The sequence below is a fragment of the Rhipicephalus microplus genome, chromosome 4 (genome assembly GCF_043290135.1).
Source record: "Rhipicephalus microplus isolate Deutch F79 chromosome 4, USDA_Rmic, whole genome shotgun sequence".
NCBI classification, from domain to species: Eukaryota; Metazoa; Arthropoda; class Arachnida; order Ixodida; family Ixodidae; genus Rhipicephalus; species Rhipicephalus microplus.
The window spans coordinates 164,559,373-164,579,633 of NC_134703.1; the positions used below are offsets into that span (position 1 = coordinate 164,559,373).

General features: G+C 46.9%; 1 protein-coding gene across 1 annotated transcript in view; it reads right to left on the bottom strand.

The window, feature by feature from the left end:
- LOC119172936 (nephrin) overlaps positions 1–20,261 on the bottom strand; it is a 210,235-nt gene that overhangs the window by 12,757 nt on the left and 177,217 nt on the right. Inside the window, exon 7 of the mRNA XM_037424077.2 lies at positions 3,134–3,332. Within this exon, the coding sequence (XP_037279974.2) occupies positions 3,134–3,332 (199 nt within the window). The remainder of the gene's footprint in view (positions 1–3,133; positions 3,333–20,261) is intronic.

Consider the following 20,261-nt stretch of genomic DNA (forward strand, 5'->3'; position numbering starts at 1 on the left):
CGCATGCGATGCTATTGGCTGCTCTTGGGACTACGGCTCCTGCAGGTATCATTATTGATCTCTGGCTCCCATCGTAGGATACATTGTCCAACAATTCAGAGAGAAGAAGTGCTGGTACGAACGACAGATTCATTTACATAGAAGGGCGTTGAGAAGTCAACAAGAAGGAAGCAAGTGATCAGGAGATGTGAAGTGCTGCGTTCTACATAACCTTTTTGCGTTTTATAGCTTCGTGCTGTCAACCCTCGGCGCATTGTCTGCATCTTCAGCCGATGTGGTGTCTGCTGGTTTCGACGCTCCATTTAGGAGCGAGAAGAAAGACATAACCCAGTACACATGAAAAGGGTGCATTCGAATACGATGCTCAAATATGGTCACTTTCGGTTGATTACTCTAGACTGAACATTAAGAAATCGTAATACAACGATGAGAAAAAAATTGTCGCGTATCTGCGTGCTGCCCTGAAAAAGACATCAAAAGACGATACTGTCTTAGAGAGGAAATGAAGCGTGTATTTCACGTCCTGAGTTAGAATATCAGTGAGCGCTGCGTGAAATATGGCTTCATCTGACAGTAACGTGAAGAAACGAAACATTTAGAACGAAGGGCTACTGGTACGTGACAGTCACGTGTCGTTTTAGTTGTTTTAGCCAAGCGTAGGAAACACCTTTTTCGTTCATAGCGTCACATTGTCAGTGGAGATTCATAAACACTTCGATATACAGACTCAAGTATGTATGCATTTCCTAAATAAAAAACACACTAGCTAATGTTTACGTACTGATGTTAAGCCAGAAGTATTACTAATTTTTGCTTCTTGATTGACATTGTTTGCAAGTATGAACGCTGCTACCAGATAAAGATGGATGGATATAAACTTTCGCCAGGTGGCTGAATCTTTGGAGAGACACCAACAAACAGTCAGACGAAAATTTCTGCGTAATGTATCCGAAGACAACCCTCTGTAAAAACATCAACGTAGTAAGACTTTTGCCGGGTGGCTGAATCGGAGGACAGACACCTACAGGCAGACCGACAGATACACCGAAAGTTTTGCGTATATATCCCAACAAGACTATCGCCTTCAAAAGCATAAACAAAGTGAGCCACTGCGTGGGTTCACGTGTTGCCTTGTGCAATCGTATATAGTGGGGCCTTTGCTGATTCGCAAAAAAAAAAAAAGATGTAGCGTAGTGGGCTCTGGGCCAGGACTCTGAGGAACAACTAACGAACCAAAGAACTTCCGTCTCGTAGGATTGGAGTTGACCGCTCAAAATGTGCTTTCTTCGGGGGCTTTGTCCCTGGGGTTCACTGACGGGAAAGTTGCCGATGCCTTGCAGGAGTTCACTAAAGCTTCAAAAAGATTCATACTGTAGAACCAATTATTACTCCTAAATTACCGTTTTTAAATTGCTTCTATATTTCATTTACCTATTGTTGTTGGTCAAATAATCTGCCTCATTTTCTGTATTCGTTCTTTCTAATTGCATATTTCTTATTTAATTTTTGCCTTTTTTAGAGTTTGAAAACCCAGAGCTTAAAAATTAACTGTATTTGGTCAGAACTACCCGGTTCTTGGCCAATCCTTCAACGTGGATGTGTGCCACAGTTTCCAGACACTTCCTTCCTTCCTTCCTTCCTTCCTTCCTTCCTTCCTTCCTTCCTTCCTTCCTTCCTTCCTTCCTTCCTTCCTTCCTTCCTTCCTTCCTTCCTTCCTTCCTTCCTTCCTTCCTTCCTTCCTTCCTTCCTTCCTTCCTTCCTTCCTTCCTTCCTTCCTTCCTGCCTTCCTTCCTTCCTTCATTCATTCCTTCCTTTCTTCCTTCCTTCCTATATTCGCACTAGGCGTTCTAGTATGCTTTGACACACAGATGTTTGTTTCCTGAATTAAGGCTAGCATTCGAGAAGGTGGTGTGCATATGCCCTGATTACGCAATTCTCATCAGCTGTTCAAGGCGAAGCTCACACATATTCAAATTTTTTGCATGACATTTACTAACGACTACAATGCACGGTCTAATATAAATTGAAATGTGTTTTCAAGAAAGGTCATAACGAGGACTTCTAGCCTGAGCTGTGCTGTGATTTTGCACTGGTAATATGTTATAATAGTTGTGATTTAACGTCCCAAACCACCATTCGATTATGAGACACAGTGTAGTAGAGTGTTCTACCAATTTCGACCACCTGGGATTCATTAGCTTGCTCATAAATCCATGTACGTGGGCCTCAAGCATTTCAGCTTCCACCAAAACTGCGGTGACCACCACCCCGATTTAATCCCTTGATAGGTCGGCAGTCACCACTAGATCTTTCTGGCGGTTTTTATTTCGTACGTGGTGAGTGCTCTTACTTTCACGTAAGATTTTGATGGCGTTGAAGTGGGTGAGAGAACGAAAAAAATGATAGACAGAAATATAATAGAAAGAGATAGAAACGCAGATAAACCGCAAGAAAGAAGGAAACTAACATCTATTAGCGATGTGGGATTTGAAACCTGGTATCCAAGGCCTGAAGGTGAGCGTTGCAACCAATCGGCTAGGCAGGCACGCTAGACAAACAAGTGTCTAGACGAAAACTCATTGTGTTGCTGTTGGGCTATAGAGGAAGGAAAAGGGGTGGAACGAACGAGAAAGAGAAATACTGTAAAATAAGGAGGAAGTAGGGAAGGAACGAAAGACAGGGAGTTCAACGAGACGCGTGTCCGGCTTGCTACGTTGTACTGGGGGAGGAAAAAAAGATATTACCTCAAAGTAGAGATAGAGAGGCAAACGAAAAACAGGGAGGTTAGCTAGGTTGTACCTGGTTTGCTACCCAGCACTAGGGGAGGGGAAAAGGAGAAAAGAATAGAGAGAGCAAGGAGGAAAGAGGGACCAGGTGATGCTTGCACACCTGAAAGAAAATAAAAAGAAAGATAAAGAAATTAACACAACTGGGCTTTTATAGGGTCAAAATGGCCTTCCCAGGCTTGGCTCCCCATATCTATGCTACATCTAGGCTTAACTGCATACCTTCAAGCTATAGGCTTGACTGGTATGCTATGGAGCACCACTCAGTTCCGCTGATTACAGTCTTGGTGCCACCATTACAAAGGTGCTTTGTCGTAGAGGTAATTGTGGTAATTCACCGGTCTTACCGTATATGGCTCTCGAGTCCGTTAACTGAGCGAGTGTGGTCGAGCAACGTCAGGGCCTGCTCGTGCGGGCCACCGGCGAATGTCCAGCCAAAAAGTGTAGGGGCAGCAGGCTCAGCCTCCACGCGACAACGCACCAGTACCGCCTGGTGCAGGGCTGCGTGGTATTCGTGCCGCTGGTTGGGTACACACCGCGGTGCATCTGCGGTAAACGAAATGGACCTGCAGAACACTGCATCAGTGCTTACTGAAACACTTAAGCCAGGAGAGCACTAAGGCGATGATCACAATAGACGAGGATGGCTAAGAGCCAGCTTAGAAAATAAAAAGAAGAACACTGTTCGCAAGACGAAGGAGAAGTACACGTTCTGTATACTTTTTCTTCGTAGAGAGTGAAAAAAAGAGTAGATGTGCTTACTTGCATTGCCTTTAGGTGTTTGCATTAGTATGCTATCTCAAACGGAGCCTTTGCGACGTCAGCGCCGTGTTTCTGGGTTTGCGGCATAGCCTTATGAGCTATGTCTAGCTCTTGGCTAGATTGTCGTTCAGAATAGCTGTTCACAAACTGAAACACCAAAACAACTAAAGGAAAAAGAACCCGACAGACAGTTGTGTTTCTGACAGGCTAGATTTTTGTTAGAGCCCAACTATAAGGTCGTTATGAGGGCACTAGTTCCTGTGCCCTTACCCCAAATAAAAATATAGACGAGACAGACTAAATGGAAAATGTAAAATCAAGATATGAGTAATAGTGCAATGTTGCGCAAGCTCAGTAAATAACTATATCTTATGGCGGATATATGAATACATCTGTTAGTAATAATAGGTGAATACACTCACACAGTTTTAAGATACAGTGATTTTACAACAAGTATTCACGCGAGGCAATGTTGAAAGCAAGCTTGAAGGAAAGATGAGGAAAGTTTGAAGAGAAGATGGGTACACCTTAAACAACCACAGGTGGTTGAAATTTTCAGAGCCCTCCAGTGCGGCATCTCTTATAATCATATAGTGGTATTGGGACGTTAAACCCCACATATCAATCAATTAATCAATCAATCAATCAATCAATCAATATGTTAGACAAAGGTACATTCGATTTTTGCGTATGAACTCTATCCAAGGAAATCGTTAAAGGGCGTGAATTTACCCTCAAGGCTAATTTCCCCTTCATGGACTGTTTTAAACTGCATTTTAATGTGTGCGTGTGAAGTCTTCCTGTAATTCACAAAGTAGTCGCTCCTTGAACTATTTTCGTCTGTGACATGTATAATGTCTAATAAATATTAAACAAAATCTTTTAAATGTGGGGTGTTTTATGGTCACACCTACTTGCAAATCCAGCGTCGGCGCTGACACCCCTCACTGAGCATGCTTGCACCTCATAGCGCATGCTCGCGGCATCAATATACATATGATTTTGAAATTAACGGCGTTAACGAGTAAAAATTATTGGTCTCAATTAAATATTTGTTTCACTTTAGTGCGCGAGGAGTGGTTGAAAAGTCAAAGCTACTTCACTAGAAAATTCTGGATAGTCTTCAGGGCTAAAAGCTGTCTAGGCAGCTTGATTTTGTCCCTGAAGACTACTACATTGGCAGCATATGACGTTTACAATAAAAATGGGCCTATAAGGTCATACCTAAATATTATGAGAGGAATACTGCAAGAGGTTAGTAAGGATTACATCAATACTTGCTACACTAAACTAAACGTCCTCAATGACGACACTGTTTCACTCGCCGTTGTCTACAGGAAATCTACACACTTGATTTCGTGGCAGCACTTTCTTGTCGCGTGGCCACTTATCGACGCTCGTTTATCCTTCTCCCCTGATGCGGAAACAACAGTGTCGTAACTGACAGCGTTTCCGAAGTAAATGGCAGATGCGCTGTTTGGTGCGGCGATTTCGCTTTTAGCTTCTGAATTAGGAATATTTCATCGCCTTGCGGAAATTATTAATGGCTGCTTCGCAAAAAATTTCAAAGTTTCTATGGAATATTTGCAAGAAACACTACAACCTACCCATTTGAGGTGACCGCTTAACTCTACAGGTAAGAAGTTAATGGTGCTAGTTTCTGTAATCGCTGCCGTAACTAATGTTTGTACGCATCTGAAGATGCCTTCTGCCACGGTGAATGAAATGCCGCAGGTAGGACGCAGGTACCCATTTTTCGTAACATTTCAATAATAGTGGACATAATTCTTCAAACACTCAACATATTGACGCAAGGCGAACGCAGTATTAAAACTACGCGCGCTAGTTCGTGCGCCCCCCCCAAGAGATCAGCGGCTTGATGATCAAACAAGAAAAGGCCGTGGCGGCGCGCGCTTCCTCAGCACGGGATTTTGATGAAAAAGAAGTGGACCACCGCTCGAGGGTTTTTTCTCTCTCGGAGATTGATCCCTTTTTGCTGATCGCCTGTCTGTTACAGACGCCGCTACTTTTCGGGCACAAGTTCGCCCCAATAAACAGTTATTCGTACACCATTTGGATTGTACGTAACAATTCTGGTGGAGGCGCTGGGTAATGATCCCAAACCCAGTTGGACTTCGAGGAAGCAGCCCGGAACCACGAGCAGTCGAACCAACTGAGCTCACGCCAGTTCATCAGCGCTCCAGCCGTCGTCTACGTGGTGAGCCGCCGGAATTTCCCCTGCCAATAGAGCCCAGAGTGTCTCCAGCTGTCTCCGGTGAGAGTACCGAAATGTCGTCTCCAACCGCTGCCGCACACGCCGTTTCATCTCCAGTCGCTGCCACGCACGTCGTTGTCGATGCGCCACGGACGCCGGACCCTTTTCATGGCGATCCTCATGAAGACGCCGAGGATTGGCTGGAGGGTTTTGAGCGCGTCGCCAACTGCAACGGATGGCCCGAAGAACGGAAGCTCCGCCGAGTTTATTTCGCATTGCAGGACAGCGCACGAACGTGGTTTGAAAACCATGAAGGTACCAATCGATCGTGGGATGATTTCCGACGGGAGCTGCTGGCCACATACCCGAGTACAGACCGCAAGGAAAGAGCTGAAGCTGCCTTGCAGGCAAGAAACCAGCGCAACAATGAAAGCGTCGCAGTGTATGTGGAAGACATGTGCCGGTTATTCCGCCGGTCTGATCAAAATATGAGCGAGGACAAGAAACTTCGGCACCTGATGCGTTGGGTGAAGCAGGAGATTTTTGCCGGTTTGCTCCGATGTCCCCCGCGGAACGTCGCTGAATTTCGCACCGAGGCGACAGCGGTTGAAAAGACTCTGCAACAGCGAGCGAGGCAGTACAACCGAGATGTTAACGTCGCATCCGTAGACGCGGTGTCAGCAGTCTTCGGGAATGGCATCGACGTATTACGAGAGCTCATTGGATCGGTGGTTCGAGAAGAGCTCCAGAAGCTAAACGGCAACCCCTCAACGGTCTCGTCTTTAGGGGAAGTTGTTCGGGAGGAGGTGAGACAGGCAGTCCGTGAGCAGCAGCCACAAGCCCAGCCTGTTCAAGCGTCAGTTCCGATGCAGCCCGCTGTCTCGTACGCCGAGGTACTGAGAAACACCCCTGTACCTCATTTCGTCGCCCCTGGACCTCCTTTCACCGCCCCTGGACCTTATTTCGCCGCAGCAAGCACGCATCTGCCGAAATCTCGATTTACGCCGTCCCCAGCCGAGACTAGGATCTGAAAAGCTGATATATGGCGCACTCCTGATCGAATTCCGCTTTGTTATCACTGCGGCGAAGCTGGCCATCTTTACCGGATGTGTGCATATCGCCGAGCTGGACTTCGGGGTTTTCCCGTAAACGCTGCCTGTCCACGGAATGGGGAGCGACCTTTTGAAATCGAGGAGTACTTGTCAACGCGTCAAGGAGCTCACTTCTCGCAGCAGCATCAGTCTCGGTCGACAGCGGCACTGAGGTATCGGTCACAAAGTCCGCGCCCATCTTCTAACTCTCCGAGGCGACTTCCCCAAAGCCCGCTTCGGGAAAACTAGAATCGGTGACCTGGGGAGGTAAGGCCGCTGCCGACGCAAGAAAACAACCTCCAGTGCCGATTTCAAAATGTGATGACGGACACGAGACTACGTGCGGAAATGGTAACGTCACTTCTGATTTGTCGGTAATTATAGACGGCTACGAAACGAATGCTTTAGTAGACACAGGCGCAGACTATTCCGTCATGAGCAGGGGACTTGCCAGAACGCTGAAAAAAGTGCTGACCCCTTGGATACGACCACAAGTGCGAACCGCCGGGGGGCACCTTATCGATCCGGCAGGCATGTGTACCTCTAGAGTTGGGATACGCGGCTTCACCTACGTCGCCAGCTTCATTGTCCTGTCGGAGTGTTCAAGAGATGTAATTATCGGAATGGACTTTTTGCAGGCCAATGGCGCAGTGATAAACTTGCAGGAAACGTGCGTCTCGTTCTCGACGAAACACGCCATCGCGACTTTCGAGAGTAAAAAACGATTCGATGCGCTCCAGATGGCAGGTGATGATGTAACAGTTCCTGCAAGATCCATCATTGTTGTCACCGTGAAAAGCAATGTGTACAACGACTATGAAGGAATGGCAGAAAGCAATACTGGGCTATTACTCGAGAAAGGGATCTGTGCAGCAAGAGGTATTGTATGACTGCGTGATGGGTGTACGAGTGTCTTCCTGACAAATTTCCGAAATGAGGTGCAGCACCTTGCGAAAGGAACTGTGGTTGGTCACTTGCATGATTGCGTTCCGATTACGGATTTGAATTCTTCCGAGACTGCACCACTGCATTCTGACGGTATAGATTCCATACTCGCATCTATCCACATCGAAGTAGCCCTATCATCGAACCAGAAACAAAAAATCGAGAGCCTTATACGGGAGTACGCCTCATGTTTTTCCACGTCATCGAAAGTGCAAAGAACATCTATCATCAAACACCGCATCATAGTCGATCAATCTGTTAGACCTATTTGCCAGCACCCGTACCGAGTGTCACCAAAAGAAAGAGAAGTCATCAGAGGCCAAGTTGAAGAAATGCTCAGGGACGACGTAATTCAACCGTCGGCCAGCCCATGGGCCTCACCTGTAGTACTGGTAAAGAAAAAGGACCAGACCTTGCGCTTCTGCGTTGACTACCGAAAATTGAACGTCGTCACAAAGCGGGATGTCTATCCCCTTCCAAGGATCGATGACACCCTTGACAGACTACGAGACGCGAAATTCTTCTCCTCTCTAGACCTCAAGAGCGGATACTGGCAGATAGAGGTGGACGAACGAGATCGCGAGAAAACTGCTTTCGTGACCCCAGATGGGTTATACGAGTTCAAGGTACTCCCATTTGGCCTGTGTTCCGCACCCGCCACATTTCAGCGGATGATGGATACTGTGCTGTCCGGGTTAAAATGGCAGTCCTGTCTTGTTTATCTCGATGACGTCGTGATCTTTTCGGCCACCTTCGATCAGCATGTGGAACGACTACGTACTGTGCTCGAAGCGATTAGTTCAGCAGGGCTGACGATAAAACCCCAAAAGTGCCATTTTAGTTTTCGTGAACTGCTTTTCCTCGGTCATGTGGTTAGCTCTGAAGGCATTCGACCTGACCCCGAAAAGACAGCAGCTGTAGAAAAGTTTCCTAGACCGACAGTTAAAAGGGCTGTGAGACGATTCTTAGGACTTTGTGCCTATTACAGAAGATTCGTTAAAGATTTTTTGAAGATTGCGGAGCCACTAACCCGACTGACGAAAGAAGACATGCCTTTTACCTGGACAAGCGAGCAAGAAGAGGCGTTCAATGAGCTACGACAGCGACTCCTACACCACCCTGTCCTGGCACATTTCCACGAAGAAGCTGAAACAGAGATTCACACGGACGCAAGCAATTTGGGACTAGGCGCCGTCCTTGTGCAGCTGCAAAACGGAGAGGAAAGAGTGGTCGCATATGCTAGTCGCACTCTTTCTAGAGCTGAAATAAATTATTCGGCGACGGAAAAAGAATGTCTGGCGGTAATATGGGTCATACAGAAATTCGACCATACTTATATGGTAGACCATTTCGAGCAGTGAGCGACCATCACTCGTTGTGCTGGCTCGCAGGCCTAAAGGACCCTTCTGGGCGACTTGCTAGATGGAGCCTCAGGTTGCAGGAATACGACATAACAGTCGTATACAAGTCGGGTCGCAAGCACAGCGATGCTGATTGCCTATCACGCGCACCAATGGAATCTGCACCTGAGGAAGATGGAGACGACTTTCCGTTTCTTGGGGCCGTGAGCACCGCAGACATGACTGAATATCAGCGATCTGACGCGGAGTTGCTTAAACTGATCAAGCATCTGGAAGGGCAACCCGTGCGTGTTCCTCGAGTTTTCGTCCGGGGATTGTCCTCGTACCTCATGAGAAACAACGTTTTATACAAAAGAAACTTCGAGCACAGCAAGGAGAAATTCCTACTCGTCGTTCCTTCGGTCTTGCGACCCGAAATCCTGGAAGCCTGCCACGATGACCCAGCAGCAGGACACCTCGGAGTGAGTAGAACATTGGCTCGCATCCGCACAAAATACTACTGGCCAAAGTTACTGGATGCTGTACAGCATTATGTAAGGACATGTAGAGATTGCCAGAGACGCAAAACGCCTCCATTGAAACCTGCAGGATTTCTCCAACCAATTGAACCACCTGAGTCTCCGTTCGAACAAGTAGGAATGGATCTACTCGGTCCATTTCCCACGTCATCAATGGGCAACCGATGGATAGTAGTGGCGACAGACTACTTAACCCGGTATGCCGAGACAGCCTCTCTCACCAGGGGCACGGCTATAGGAGTAGCTGAATTTTTCATCACTAACATTGTACTACGGCATGGTGCCCCAAAGGTGGTTATCACGGATCGAGGAACTGCATTCACAGCCAATCTGACGCAGTCCATTATGAAACTTACCCACACAAGTCATAGGAAAACAACGGCTTACCACCCCCAAACTAATGGGCTAACCGAGCGACTCAACAGAACTCTAACCGATATGTTGTCCATTTACGTTGACTTGGAGCACCGTGCGTGGGACAAGATACTGCCGTACGCCACTTTCGCTTATAATACTGCTGTGCAGGAGACTACTAAAGTGACGCCATTCCAGCTAGTCTATGGTCGAGTAGTTACCAGACCATTAGATGCAATGCTGCCTGTAGGCGACAATACAGAGCACAAGCCTGACATCAGCGAATTCATTCAGCGAGCCGAAGAAGCACGGCAGTTGGCGCGACATCGCATAAAACAACAACAACGCATGGATGCAAACCGTTACAACCTTCGTCGGAGAGGAGTCGACTACGCACCAGGCGACCTAGTTTGGATTTGGACTCCTGTGCGGACGCCTGGCCTTTCCGAAAAGCTCATGCGCCGCTATTTCGGCCCTTACCGAGTCCTTCGTCGCGTCAGCTCCTTGAACTACGAGGTGTCACCGGAAGGACAAGTGAGCTCATCAAGATGCCGAAGGAGTACAGAAATCGTGCATGTAGTCAGAATGAAGCCATACTATGACAGGCAATGAACATCGAATTATACACACCCGATTATGAGGAATACTTATTTCTCCATTGGAAATCACGCAATCAGACCATCTAAGCAACACTGCTTTTACGCATCGGGACGATGCGTTTTTGGAGGAGGGATAATGACGCAAGGCGAACGCAGTATTCAAACTACGCGTGCTAGTTCGTGCGCCCCCCCCCAAGAGATCAGCGGCTTGATGATCAAACAAGAAAAGGCCGTGGCGGCGTGCGCTTCCTCAGCACGGGATTTTGATGAAAAAGAAGTGGACCACCGCTCGAGGGTTTTTTCTCTCTCGGAGACTGATCCCTTTTTGCTGATCGCCTGTTACAGACGCCGCTACTTTTCGGGCACAAGTTCGCCCCAATAAACAGTTATTCGTACACCATTTGGATTGTACGTAACAATATATAGATAATGATGCTCAAATCAGACAACCATCATGCACTTCAAATTTTCCCGCGTCATGGCGTCATTTTCAAAGACAAGAGTGAAGGAGTTTCTTCTGGATTTATGGATTACTTGCTATGAACAGGCTACGTGTCACGCTTTATTGTTTTGCTCGCGTATTCTAGGGAATTTTGACTTCTGATCGGGAGTGCTTTCCAACCATGCTGAAAACAAAAATATTATTAATCCTCCTTTCGTAATATTATGTAACACAGAAAAGTAAAACGAGTCCTTACAGATATAGTTCAATGCACATAGATATAAGAGAGCTCTCAAAATGTCTATTGGTGTTTGACAGATACAGCATCACTTGATGTGGGTGCAGTCATGCCGACGCTTAGTCATAAATCTGCATCCCAAATACTGACGTCTATCAAGAATAAACCTTGAGGTCATAGATTCTTGTGGTCGCTGTAGTATTTAAAGGTGAGAGCGGAACCAGAAGAAGCAATCTCACAGCCAGAAGAGTGTGACTCATTGGATGCTGAGCTTGGTCTAAAGTCGCCTATACTCCATCTCACAAGCTGGTTGCAGCACAGTGGAGGCTACGGGGTGCATGGAGGCGGTATCCCGGCGCACTGCAAAATAGTGCGCTCATTCGGCGTGTAGTTTTGTTGGCCTAATTACTACAATGGGGGCTCTCGTGCATGCTCCTATAATTTGAGACCAACTAGAAGTCTTTAGCTATGATTATTTTGAGGATTTCATTTAGAATGGTGATATATTTTTTTCTTTTGCCTACGTCACCAGTTAAATAGTTTCTTGCACCATCACAGATACCGATGAAAGCACACCAGAAATCTATTCAATAATTGAGCTCTAATTTATTAGCATTCTCGAAAAAGCACTGAATCTTTAATGCATGCGAACAAATAAATGCAGGTAAAACGCGATCTGGAGGCTGTAATATATCACAGCATATCCACGAGCTGAATGATGATGAGTGGGAAAAACGTCCATTCGTCCGTTGGTGCATCCATCCGTCCAGCAAACAGAGGATTGATCTGTCCGTCCATCGTCTGTCGGTCTGTTTGTATGTCCTTCCGTCTAGTGAACATTCCAAGTACCACCCTCTCGCATACTTTCGTCATATGTTGATTATACACAAGTACATTCATCTAGCGTGCAATCCAATATTTAAACGAGAGGTGGCTACCTATTGCATACATCGAGGATGCACGACCCACGGCTTAAGGACCAGTGCTAAAGAAAAGGCGGGCATAGTGTCGACACCGAAGAAGCATTGCAGATGGGAAAAGACGCCAGCACAACAAGCTGGACAGCTTAGACCTGGGAGTGTTGCAAAGGATTGTGGACGGTTTCTTTCGCAGAAATGAGATACCCACTGTCACAAAGCTTGCGCGTGACTTCTAAGAGGACCGTGAGCTGTCATCTGTGTCAGGGGAGCTATGTTCAAGATGTTAAAGAAGCTCGGCTTCCGATATAAAAAGTGGTCTTGGAATGCACTCCTCATAGAATCGACACACATGAAGGAGTGGTTCTTCAGAAGAAGAAAAAAGCACCTAATTTATGTCGGCCTCTTCGGCGACACGTCTGAGAGCCTTGTTTGAAAGAAGGGAGAAGGGATAAAAAGAGTAGTGGACGGTTGTAGATAAAGGAATAGAACTGGCAAGTGACAGAAAAAGAAGGAGATACGAAAGTTAGGAGCCGGGCGAAGAAGTCCGAGGACGGAGCACTACACAACGAGAACTTCATGGTGTCAGGAGGTCGCGGAGGCTGAACCAGTTGGCGAAACCTACGTTGGCGTTGGAAGTCGCGGGCGGCGCAACCGTTCAGCTCGAAATCTTCCGAGCAACTCTAACACACATTATGCAGTCTTGCTGCCGCTACCTGCATCAGATCGCCGAGTTCTGAAGCTAAGGTAGGCTCTCTTTTACACTGACGAAACATGGGTCAAGCCTAGCCACATGAGTACACAAGTGTGGGTTGATGAAACCATAGATACCGTCCATGAAGTGCGTCGATCAGGGATGTGTACATGCCTTCAATAACTTCTAGTGGAAAAGGCAGTTGGCATATTCTGACTCACTGCGGGAACGAAAATTGCTTTGTGGAAGGCGCAGGTGAAGTGTTTCGCCCTCCCAAAAAAAAGCTCAGGCGATTATCACAGTTAAATGAATGGTGAGAACTACGAAAAATGGTTCACTAAAAATAGCGAAGTGCCAGTCTTCAGTGGAAACTTGTAAGGACTCTGCGACATGTATGCGTCTCTTTCAGATGCGTACAAGCGCGAAACATGAGCTATGAAATGCGTCTAGTTCGTGCGAATGTCAGTATACTGACCACTTCTCCCGTGTTTCTGTCTAATGGTTTGTGTAGCGACCTGACGATGCGCGGAAATAAACCCACCTTCTGGCTTTATTTGTTTCGCGCTGCGGGCACAGTGTCACTCAATCGATTACACCAGAGCTTCTACAAAATTGTGCGCAATAATACAACGCGGAGGCGCTCGCCCTCGTGATTGGTTAAAATTGGCCTAGCATTCGCAGTGCTGCAGCCAGCTTGTGAGATGGAGGATACACACGGCATGTTAGAGTGATTGAACTACCAAGCTGCGGGATAAATATCCAGTAGCCATGAAACTACTCTGCCCGACCATAAGGAAATACAGCGCGCTTTGTGTCTTTCTTACGGTTCGAAGAACTTTGATTTGTGGGGTTTAACGTCCCAAAACCACTATTTGATTATGAGAGACGCCGTAGTGGAGGGCTCCGGAAATTTCGACCACCTGGGGTTCTTTAACGTGCTCCCAAATCTGAGCACACGGGCCTACAACATTTCCGCCTCCATCGGAAATGCAGCCGCCGCAGCCGGGAATCGAACCCGCGACCTGTGGGTCAGAAGCCGAGTACCTTAGCCACTAGACCACCGCGGCGGGGGGTTTGAAGAACTTTAATAAGATCCTGAGGGTCAGTACAAGCCTGATGCTCCCACGTCAGGACGGAGAAGCCAACCCTTTCTGCCACCACACGGGACAGCTTTACAGCCCTGAGTTGGTCTGCCAGCGCGCCACTGCGCAACATTCGCTGCCGCTACTGTTCCCCGTGAGAATCCGCACCGGCCAATGCCGAGCAGTGCCAGAGCATGTAGTCGAAATTGAAAGAGCCCCTACGCTTGCTACACTAGATAGAAACCCCACAGTCCAGAATAAATTTATTCATGACGACCAAGTTGGGGTACGCCCGCGTCTGCAGAAGTTTAGTGTTACCGTGTAGCCGGTTAAGTCTAGATTGTTGCAAGGGGGATTCCCTGCGCTCTGAGTAATAATGTTTGGTTATATCATTGCATTTTACCAGCCGTTCCCTAAACTCAGGAGCGGGAGATTCCGCTGCCTCAGGGATTACACGACACACTGATCATCATGCCTCCCTGTGCACCACCTTGTTCCGGTTACCCGGAGTTTCCTCCACTGACCCCATATGCGCCGGAAACTAAGTGAAGGTATGCGGAGTGATGTCCTTACTTTGCAGCAGCCTGTAAGCCGGTTCAATATTAACTCCCCTAAGTAAGTGTTTAACAGCAGAGCAAGAGTCACTAGAGACAAAAACTCTGCCGGAATTAATGAGTGCTGGGGCAATAGCGACCCCCGGATCTTTGGCAACGGAAGCGGCATTTCGAACGCGCCCTTTCCCATATACTACTACCACCGAGTAAGCATCTTTCCCATTATTCAATGCTGCGTCAACAAACGCAGACTCGTTCTCCTGGCCCATTGGCTTACGCAACAAAGCCCTATAGCTATCGCCATTCACCTCCCTACAATATGCACAGGGTGCACCTTACGCGGAAATGGACAAAACATGATATTAGCCCTGATGTTCACGGTTAACTCGTATAGGCGTGCGCCATGACGAGTCACCATTGATTCTGCGATTGAGTGGAAGATATACCTGCCAGCTAGCGTGCCTAGCAACCACTCTGTGCTGTACGCTTAGCCTCGGCAATTTCATCAAGAGTATTATGAAAACCCAGCCGAAACAACATATCGTTTGGCTTACTCACAGGCAGACCAAGAGCCACGTTAACGACTTTTCTGAACAAAGCTTTAAATTTGTCTTTCTCCTTCCTTTTCCACTTTAGCCCAGCAGCTACGTACGAAAAATGGCACAAACTAAATTCATGAAACAAGCGCATCGCACATTCTCCTAATTATTTGTGATTCTTCAAATAAGTCCTACGGCCTCCGAAGTCTTCTTGGTAATACGCTGGATAGTTATATTCGATCCACCTTCTTCAATTACCTAACCAAGGATCTTAATTGCTTCGACTTTTAGTACCAATGACCCATTGCTAGTACGAACTGTGATGCAACGCTCAACTTCCGTTACCCAATCCTTCGGCCTGCCTCTTTACACTCTAAGGCAAAATTATCCGAAAAAAGAGTAACGGGGCCCAATAGGTGCGCCCGATTAACGGATAGACCGTTGAAGAGCAACCACAGAGGGAAGCGTGCCGCGCGAAACCAAGGGATGAACCGCGCGGGCATTGCAAGCAGCGCGAAAAGCGTTGCCAAGGTGACCATGCCTCCCCCTCCTCCTCTGCTGGCTCAGTCTTTTCCCGTATTTTGCTGGCAATGGTTCGCGTTGCGTCACGCTCGGAGTGCTCGACCACGGCCGCCTGGATTCAACGATCTAAGAATTACGGCGTGGTGCTTGTGTGTACGCTTGGATGAGCGTGGGCTGCTGCTTTTGCGTTTCGCTGCACCCATGAAGTCTGGAGCAAGTCTCGACACGTCATCACGCCGCGCTGTATATCTCTGGCTTCAAGATAGTCACAATCAACACACGACAGCAACAGTTGGGAAGGCCAATATGGCGGCCAAGAATACAACAGGCCTAACGGATATATACTTCATTCCGACTCAGGGCAGAAAACAACGCTGGATTCTCAGGCAAGTAGGTTATCATTCTTTATTCGACTTGTCGCGTGTGTGATACGAAACACGCTTGCCTGTAACGGGCTCGGTCGTGTTGTATATCGCACGAACGAAATGCATAGCGAAGGTCAGCTTCGGCGCATGCAGTTCACCTGTGCTTTGCGACCACCCGCGAATTGGCCGCCATTGCCGACGCTCGCTCATCGAGTGCTTGCCTGTCTTCGCCGCCGCGATGGGCTCCGGGCTGACGATGGGCTCCGGGCTAACGGCTGCCTGATAAGGTGTAAATGTGGGGATTAACAATTCCTCTATAGGGTGCAAATGTGAGCCTTTGAGGTGAATTACACGGTTACTCACCTAAGTGTAATTATGAGGACTAAATGTTAGTCCCTTGAGTTTGTCTGTGTGGACTAACTGTTAGACCCGGTGCCGTTAGTCCTTAAAGGAATTGATGGTTGTGGCAGCCCCATTAGTCCCCAAAAGTATGAAGCACACACCCTTTTAACACCTTTTTTGCCTTAGAGTGTATTTCCCGGATTAGAAGATTAACAACTCTGACTTTTTAGTCGACCGCTTGAGTTCCATAAGAGCGAAAGAGTTTTCCGTAAGCGTTATTACATCCTGCAGCCTAGCCTCAAGCTCTCCGTCACTACAACCAACATTCCATGCCGCAGCGTTACCTGCATTGGTAGTATATCCAATACTCTCGACAGTGTCCAGTACGTTAGCTAGCTTTGACATCGCCAGATTGAACAGCATTGAGGAGAGTATGGATTTTCTCGGTGTACCACGACAACCCAATTTGAAAACTGCAGACTTGATTTGCCCCAGCCTGAGACATCTCCTTCAAGAATAGCCTTAACAAAATGAAAAAGGCGTTGCCCCCGAATAAAGTCTGACAGCACCAGTTGAATGAAGGAGTGTCGGAGATTGTCGAAAGTTTTTCGCGCATCAAGTCCAAGTAGTACCTCAGTGTCCCTTGTCCGCCGATTAAGTAGGTGATGCCTAATCCTGAGCATAGCAACGTGAGTCGAAAGGCTGGGACCTATCATCCATGACGAAAAGAGCCCATTGTCCTCAACATAACGCGATAGCCTATTTAACACGACATGCTCAGCGACTTTGCCCAAACACGACGTTAACGTAATAGGTTTGAGATTTTCCAGCCTTACAGTGTTGCCCGGTTTCGGTATGAGAAGAGTAGTCACAAGGTTACACTCCTCGGGGAAAGATCCTTCCTCTCATCGATTATTTATCTCTCATATAAAAAACTCAATAGACCCCTTGTCTAAACCCCTTAACATTTAATTGGAAATACCGTCCGGCACTCATGTCGATTGACTATTATTATGCTGCCTGTCATTCTTATATCACTTTCAGTAGATTCCTTATCTATAATTCTATCAACATCCCCACTATATTCTAAAAGAACGTCCACTGCTGCCTGGCATGTTTGCAGTGGTAGGTATCGCTTAGCCTTATTCGGCAGCACGCCTTCCTCTGTGGAGTTTCCACGTGCCTCATGGACCAGCCTACCTATCATCGTCCTCTGATTAGACTTAAAATTGGTCTCATCTGGTAAATGACTGAGTAAATTCCAGGCCCTTTTAATGCTACCATCAATAGAATTAATTATAAACATCATCCCATTGTTCCTTGCACAATACCCATCAGTGGTCTTTATGTTTTTATTGATCATTCCTCTCCGCTTTCTAAGCCTTCTGTTCAACCGGTTACCCGTTCATCTCGCCAACAGTGACTGATCTGCCTTCAACAATTGTGCGAGACGACTATTCATTGACTTTGTCAATATGCACCTTAAGGTCCTTAGTAGTCACCTCAACGTGACTCTTAAGCTAACTAGTCCCCTGTTCTAAGGTTCACTCATTACCCTGACCTCCGTTTCTCTGTTCGCACCGTTTTTGAAATGCATCCAAGTCAACAACCTTGAATGTTCGCTTCTTTTTATGAGTACCTCCAAAGTAATCATAGGTAGGTAACGATCGCTGCAAAAATCTATAGTAGAGTTTACGAGAACCAATCCACTAACCCGTACACATAAGTAAGGCCCGGTGTCGAATCTCTACATATCAACATTCCGCAACGAGTGCGACACGAAAGGTCTGTAAATGAAGAAAAATTCAAGTCTAGGGCCTGTTGCTATTGTCTCTCCCCTTTACTAGTTCTATGGACATACTTCCACACATGAAAGAGTGCAGTAAAGACCAATAGACAACGATGCATTCTTAACGAGATTGGCTGCCTTGCTCAAACGCCATTTAAAACTCTGGTTCGTGTCACTAGGGCCGCTGTACAAGTTAAGCAGGTCAACACTTCCTTGACTTGCTCTTTGCCGACCCAAAACCGCCTTTACCATATTATTTTGCAATTAGCTATGTGAGGATCATGCATAATATACGCCAACCTTCTACTAACGATTGTTGCCAGCCCTCTACTGTGCTCATTCTGTTTAACCTCTGCTTTGAAGCCGGTTAAAGTTACGCTAGACGTAATTTTCTAGCAACATGATAAACTGAGTTTTTACACTGCCCGTTCTAACAACCTGCTGCAGGGACGCATTTTTATGATGGAACCCCCTACAATTACACTGCCAAATACTAAATGAACTATTAGATGACGCCATCATCTTGGCGTCATTTGGTTTACTCACGCTGAGTTTCGTTCCACTAGGGGACTTGTGCTGCTGAGCCAGCAGCTAAGAGCACTGTCACCTCAAAGAAGGAACCACTGTCTCATTAGAATATACTTCAGTTTTTCCTAATCTCTGATCTGTGATATTTTATCTCTTTTCTGTACGCTACAATTTAATGAGTGTATTCCCTATCGCCAACCATGTTTATGTGGGTAGCCATGTTTATGCTGCGTTTATATACATACAGTAGATTTGATACGCATGGGTGCTATAAGCAACGCTGACGCTCGTAGGAACATTTCCACCTGCGTATGTAAATAAATCGTTGACGAAATTGAACCTCTTTTATTGTAAACGCACCGAATGGCATGGACGCTTAGAAACGACGTGTTAAATGAATCCCAAATGCCCCGGTCATCATGCAATACGGCACTTTACCAAAAACACAGTGAAAGGGCAGTGGTAGATATGAAAGACGCATTTTTCAAACCTATTAGAGTATGTCACCATGGCAAAGTGGATAGCATGCCCAACATCTGTTGTCACGTACCCACTAAAGCTGGTTGACTCCCGTTGACGGAACTTTTTTTAAGGGGGAAGCTCCTCACGGCATTGGTCTGTGGATGCTTGTTTCTCTTGTACGTGACCACGTAGTCGAGTATGACCGAGCAAGTGCAGACGAATGGACGGACAGACAGATGGACGAACGGATGGATGCCGCCGTGTTTGATGACTCTTTCAGCAGGTGCTGAGTGAGATGGACAGACGGATGGATGGACAAACATACATACATACAAACGGAAGGACAGACCGACGGATCGACAGGCAGATGGACAGATAGACAAATGGGTGGACAAACGGAAGGACAGATGAACAGATGGATTGACAGATAGACGGACCAGACAGACGGACAAATTGGCAGAGGATTCGCGGTTTACCGAAAGAACCTTTCGAAGCTTCACCCCACTCATCATTCACTCCGTAGATGAGCTGTAAGCGGCTGTCTTTGCTTTCTGATCTTTTTTTGCGTAATTACGCGAAGGAAATATGCCCCTGAAGTCTTGGTGGTATCCTGGCATAAAAAAACACCTTTGTGTTATTGGTGCATTATTGGGCCACTCACCAGGTTTGACAATTTTGAGTTGACAAGTGCAATGCGTAGATGAGGCGTTCATGATCACGTCTGTTGAAATTTGCAACTCTACGCGCCGCGAAAATGGGTCAAATATCAAGATGAACGCTGCTCCCCCTTCTTTCTGTGGGCGCGCGCCCAGAGAATGAGGGCATGACGTGCGGGTATGAATGGCCCTACGTACACGACAATGCAGTGACGTTGGTCGTCTACGTAGACTACTATGCTCTGACGTTGCCAACAGTAGCACTTGACATGGCGAAAATGATTTGACACGACATGCGTATTTTGTGTATTTGTTGCTTCAAGAGATTAATAAATCCCAAGATAAATAATGAGATGTTATAAGGGAATGTAAGCGATTGTTTTTATTTTTCCCTGTGAATTCCAACGAGGTCCGGGGCTAATGTGCCGGTGTTTCGCATGTCGTCATGTCCCCGCGGTTGCGTAGTCAGCGCAACGAGCACACGACAGCCGTCGAACACT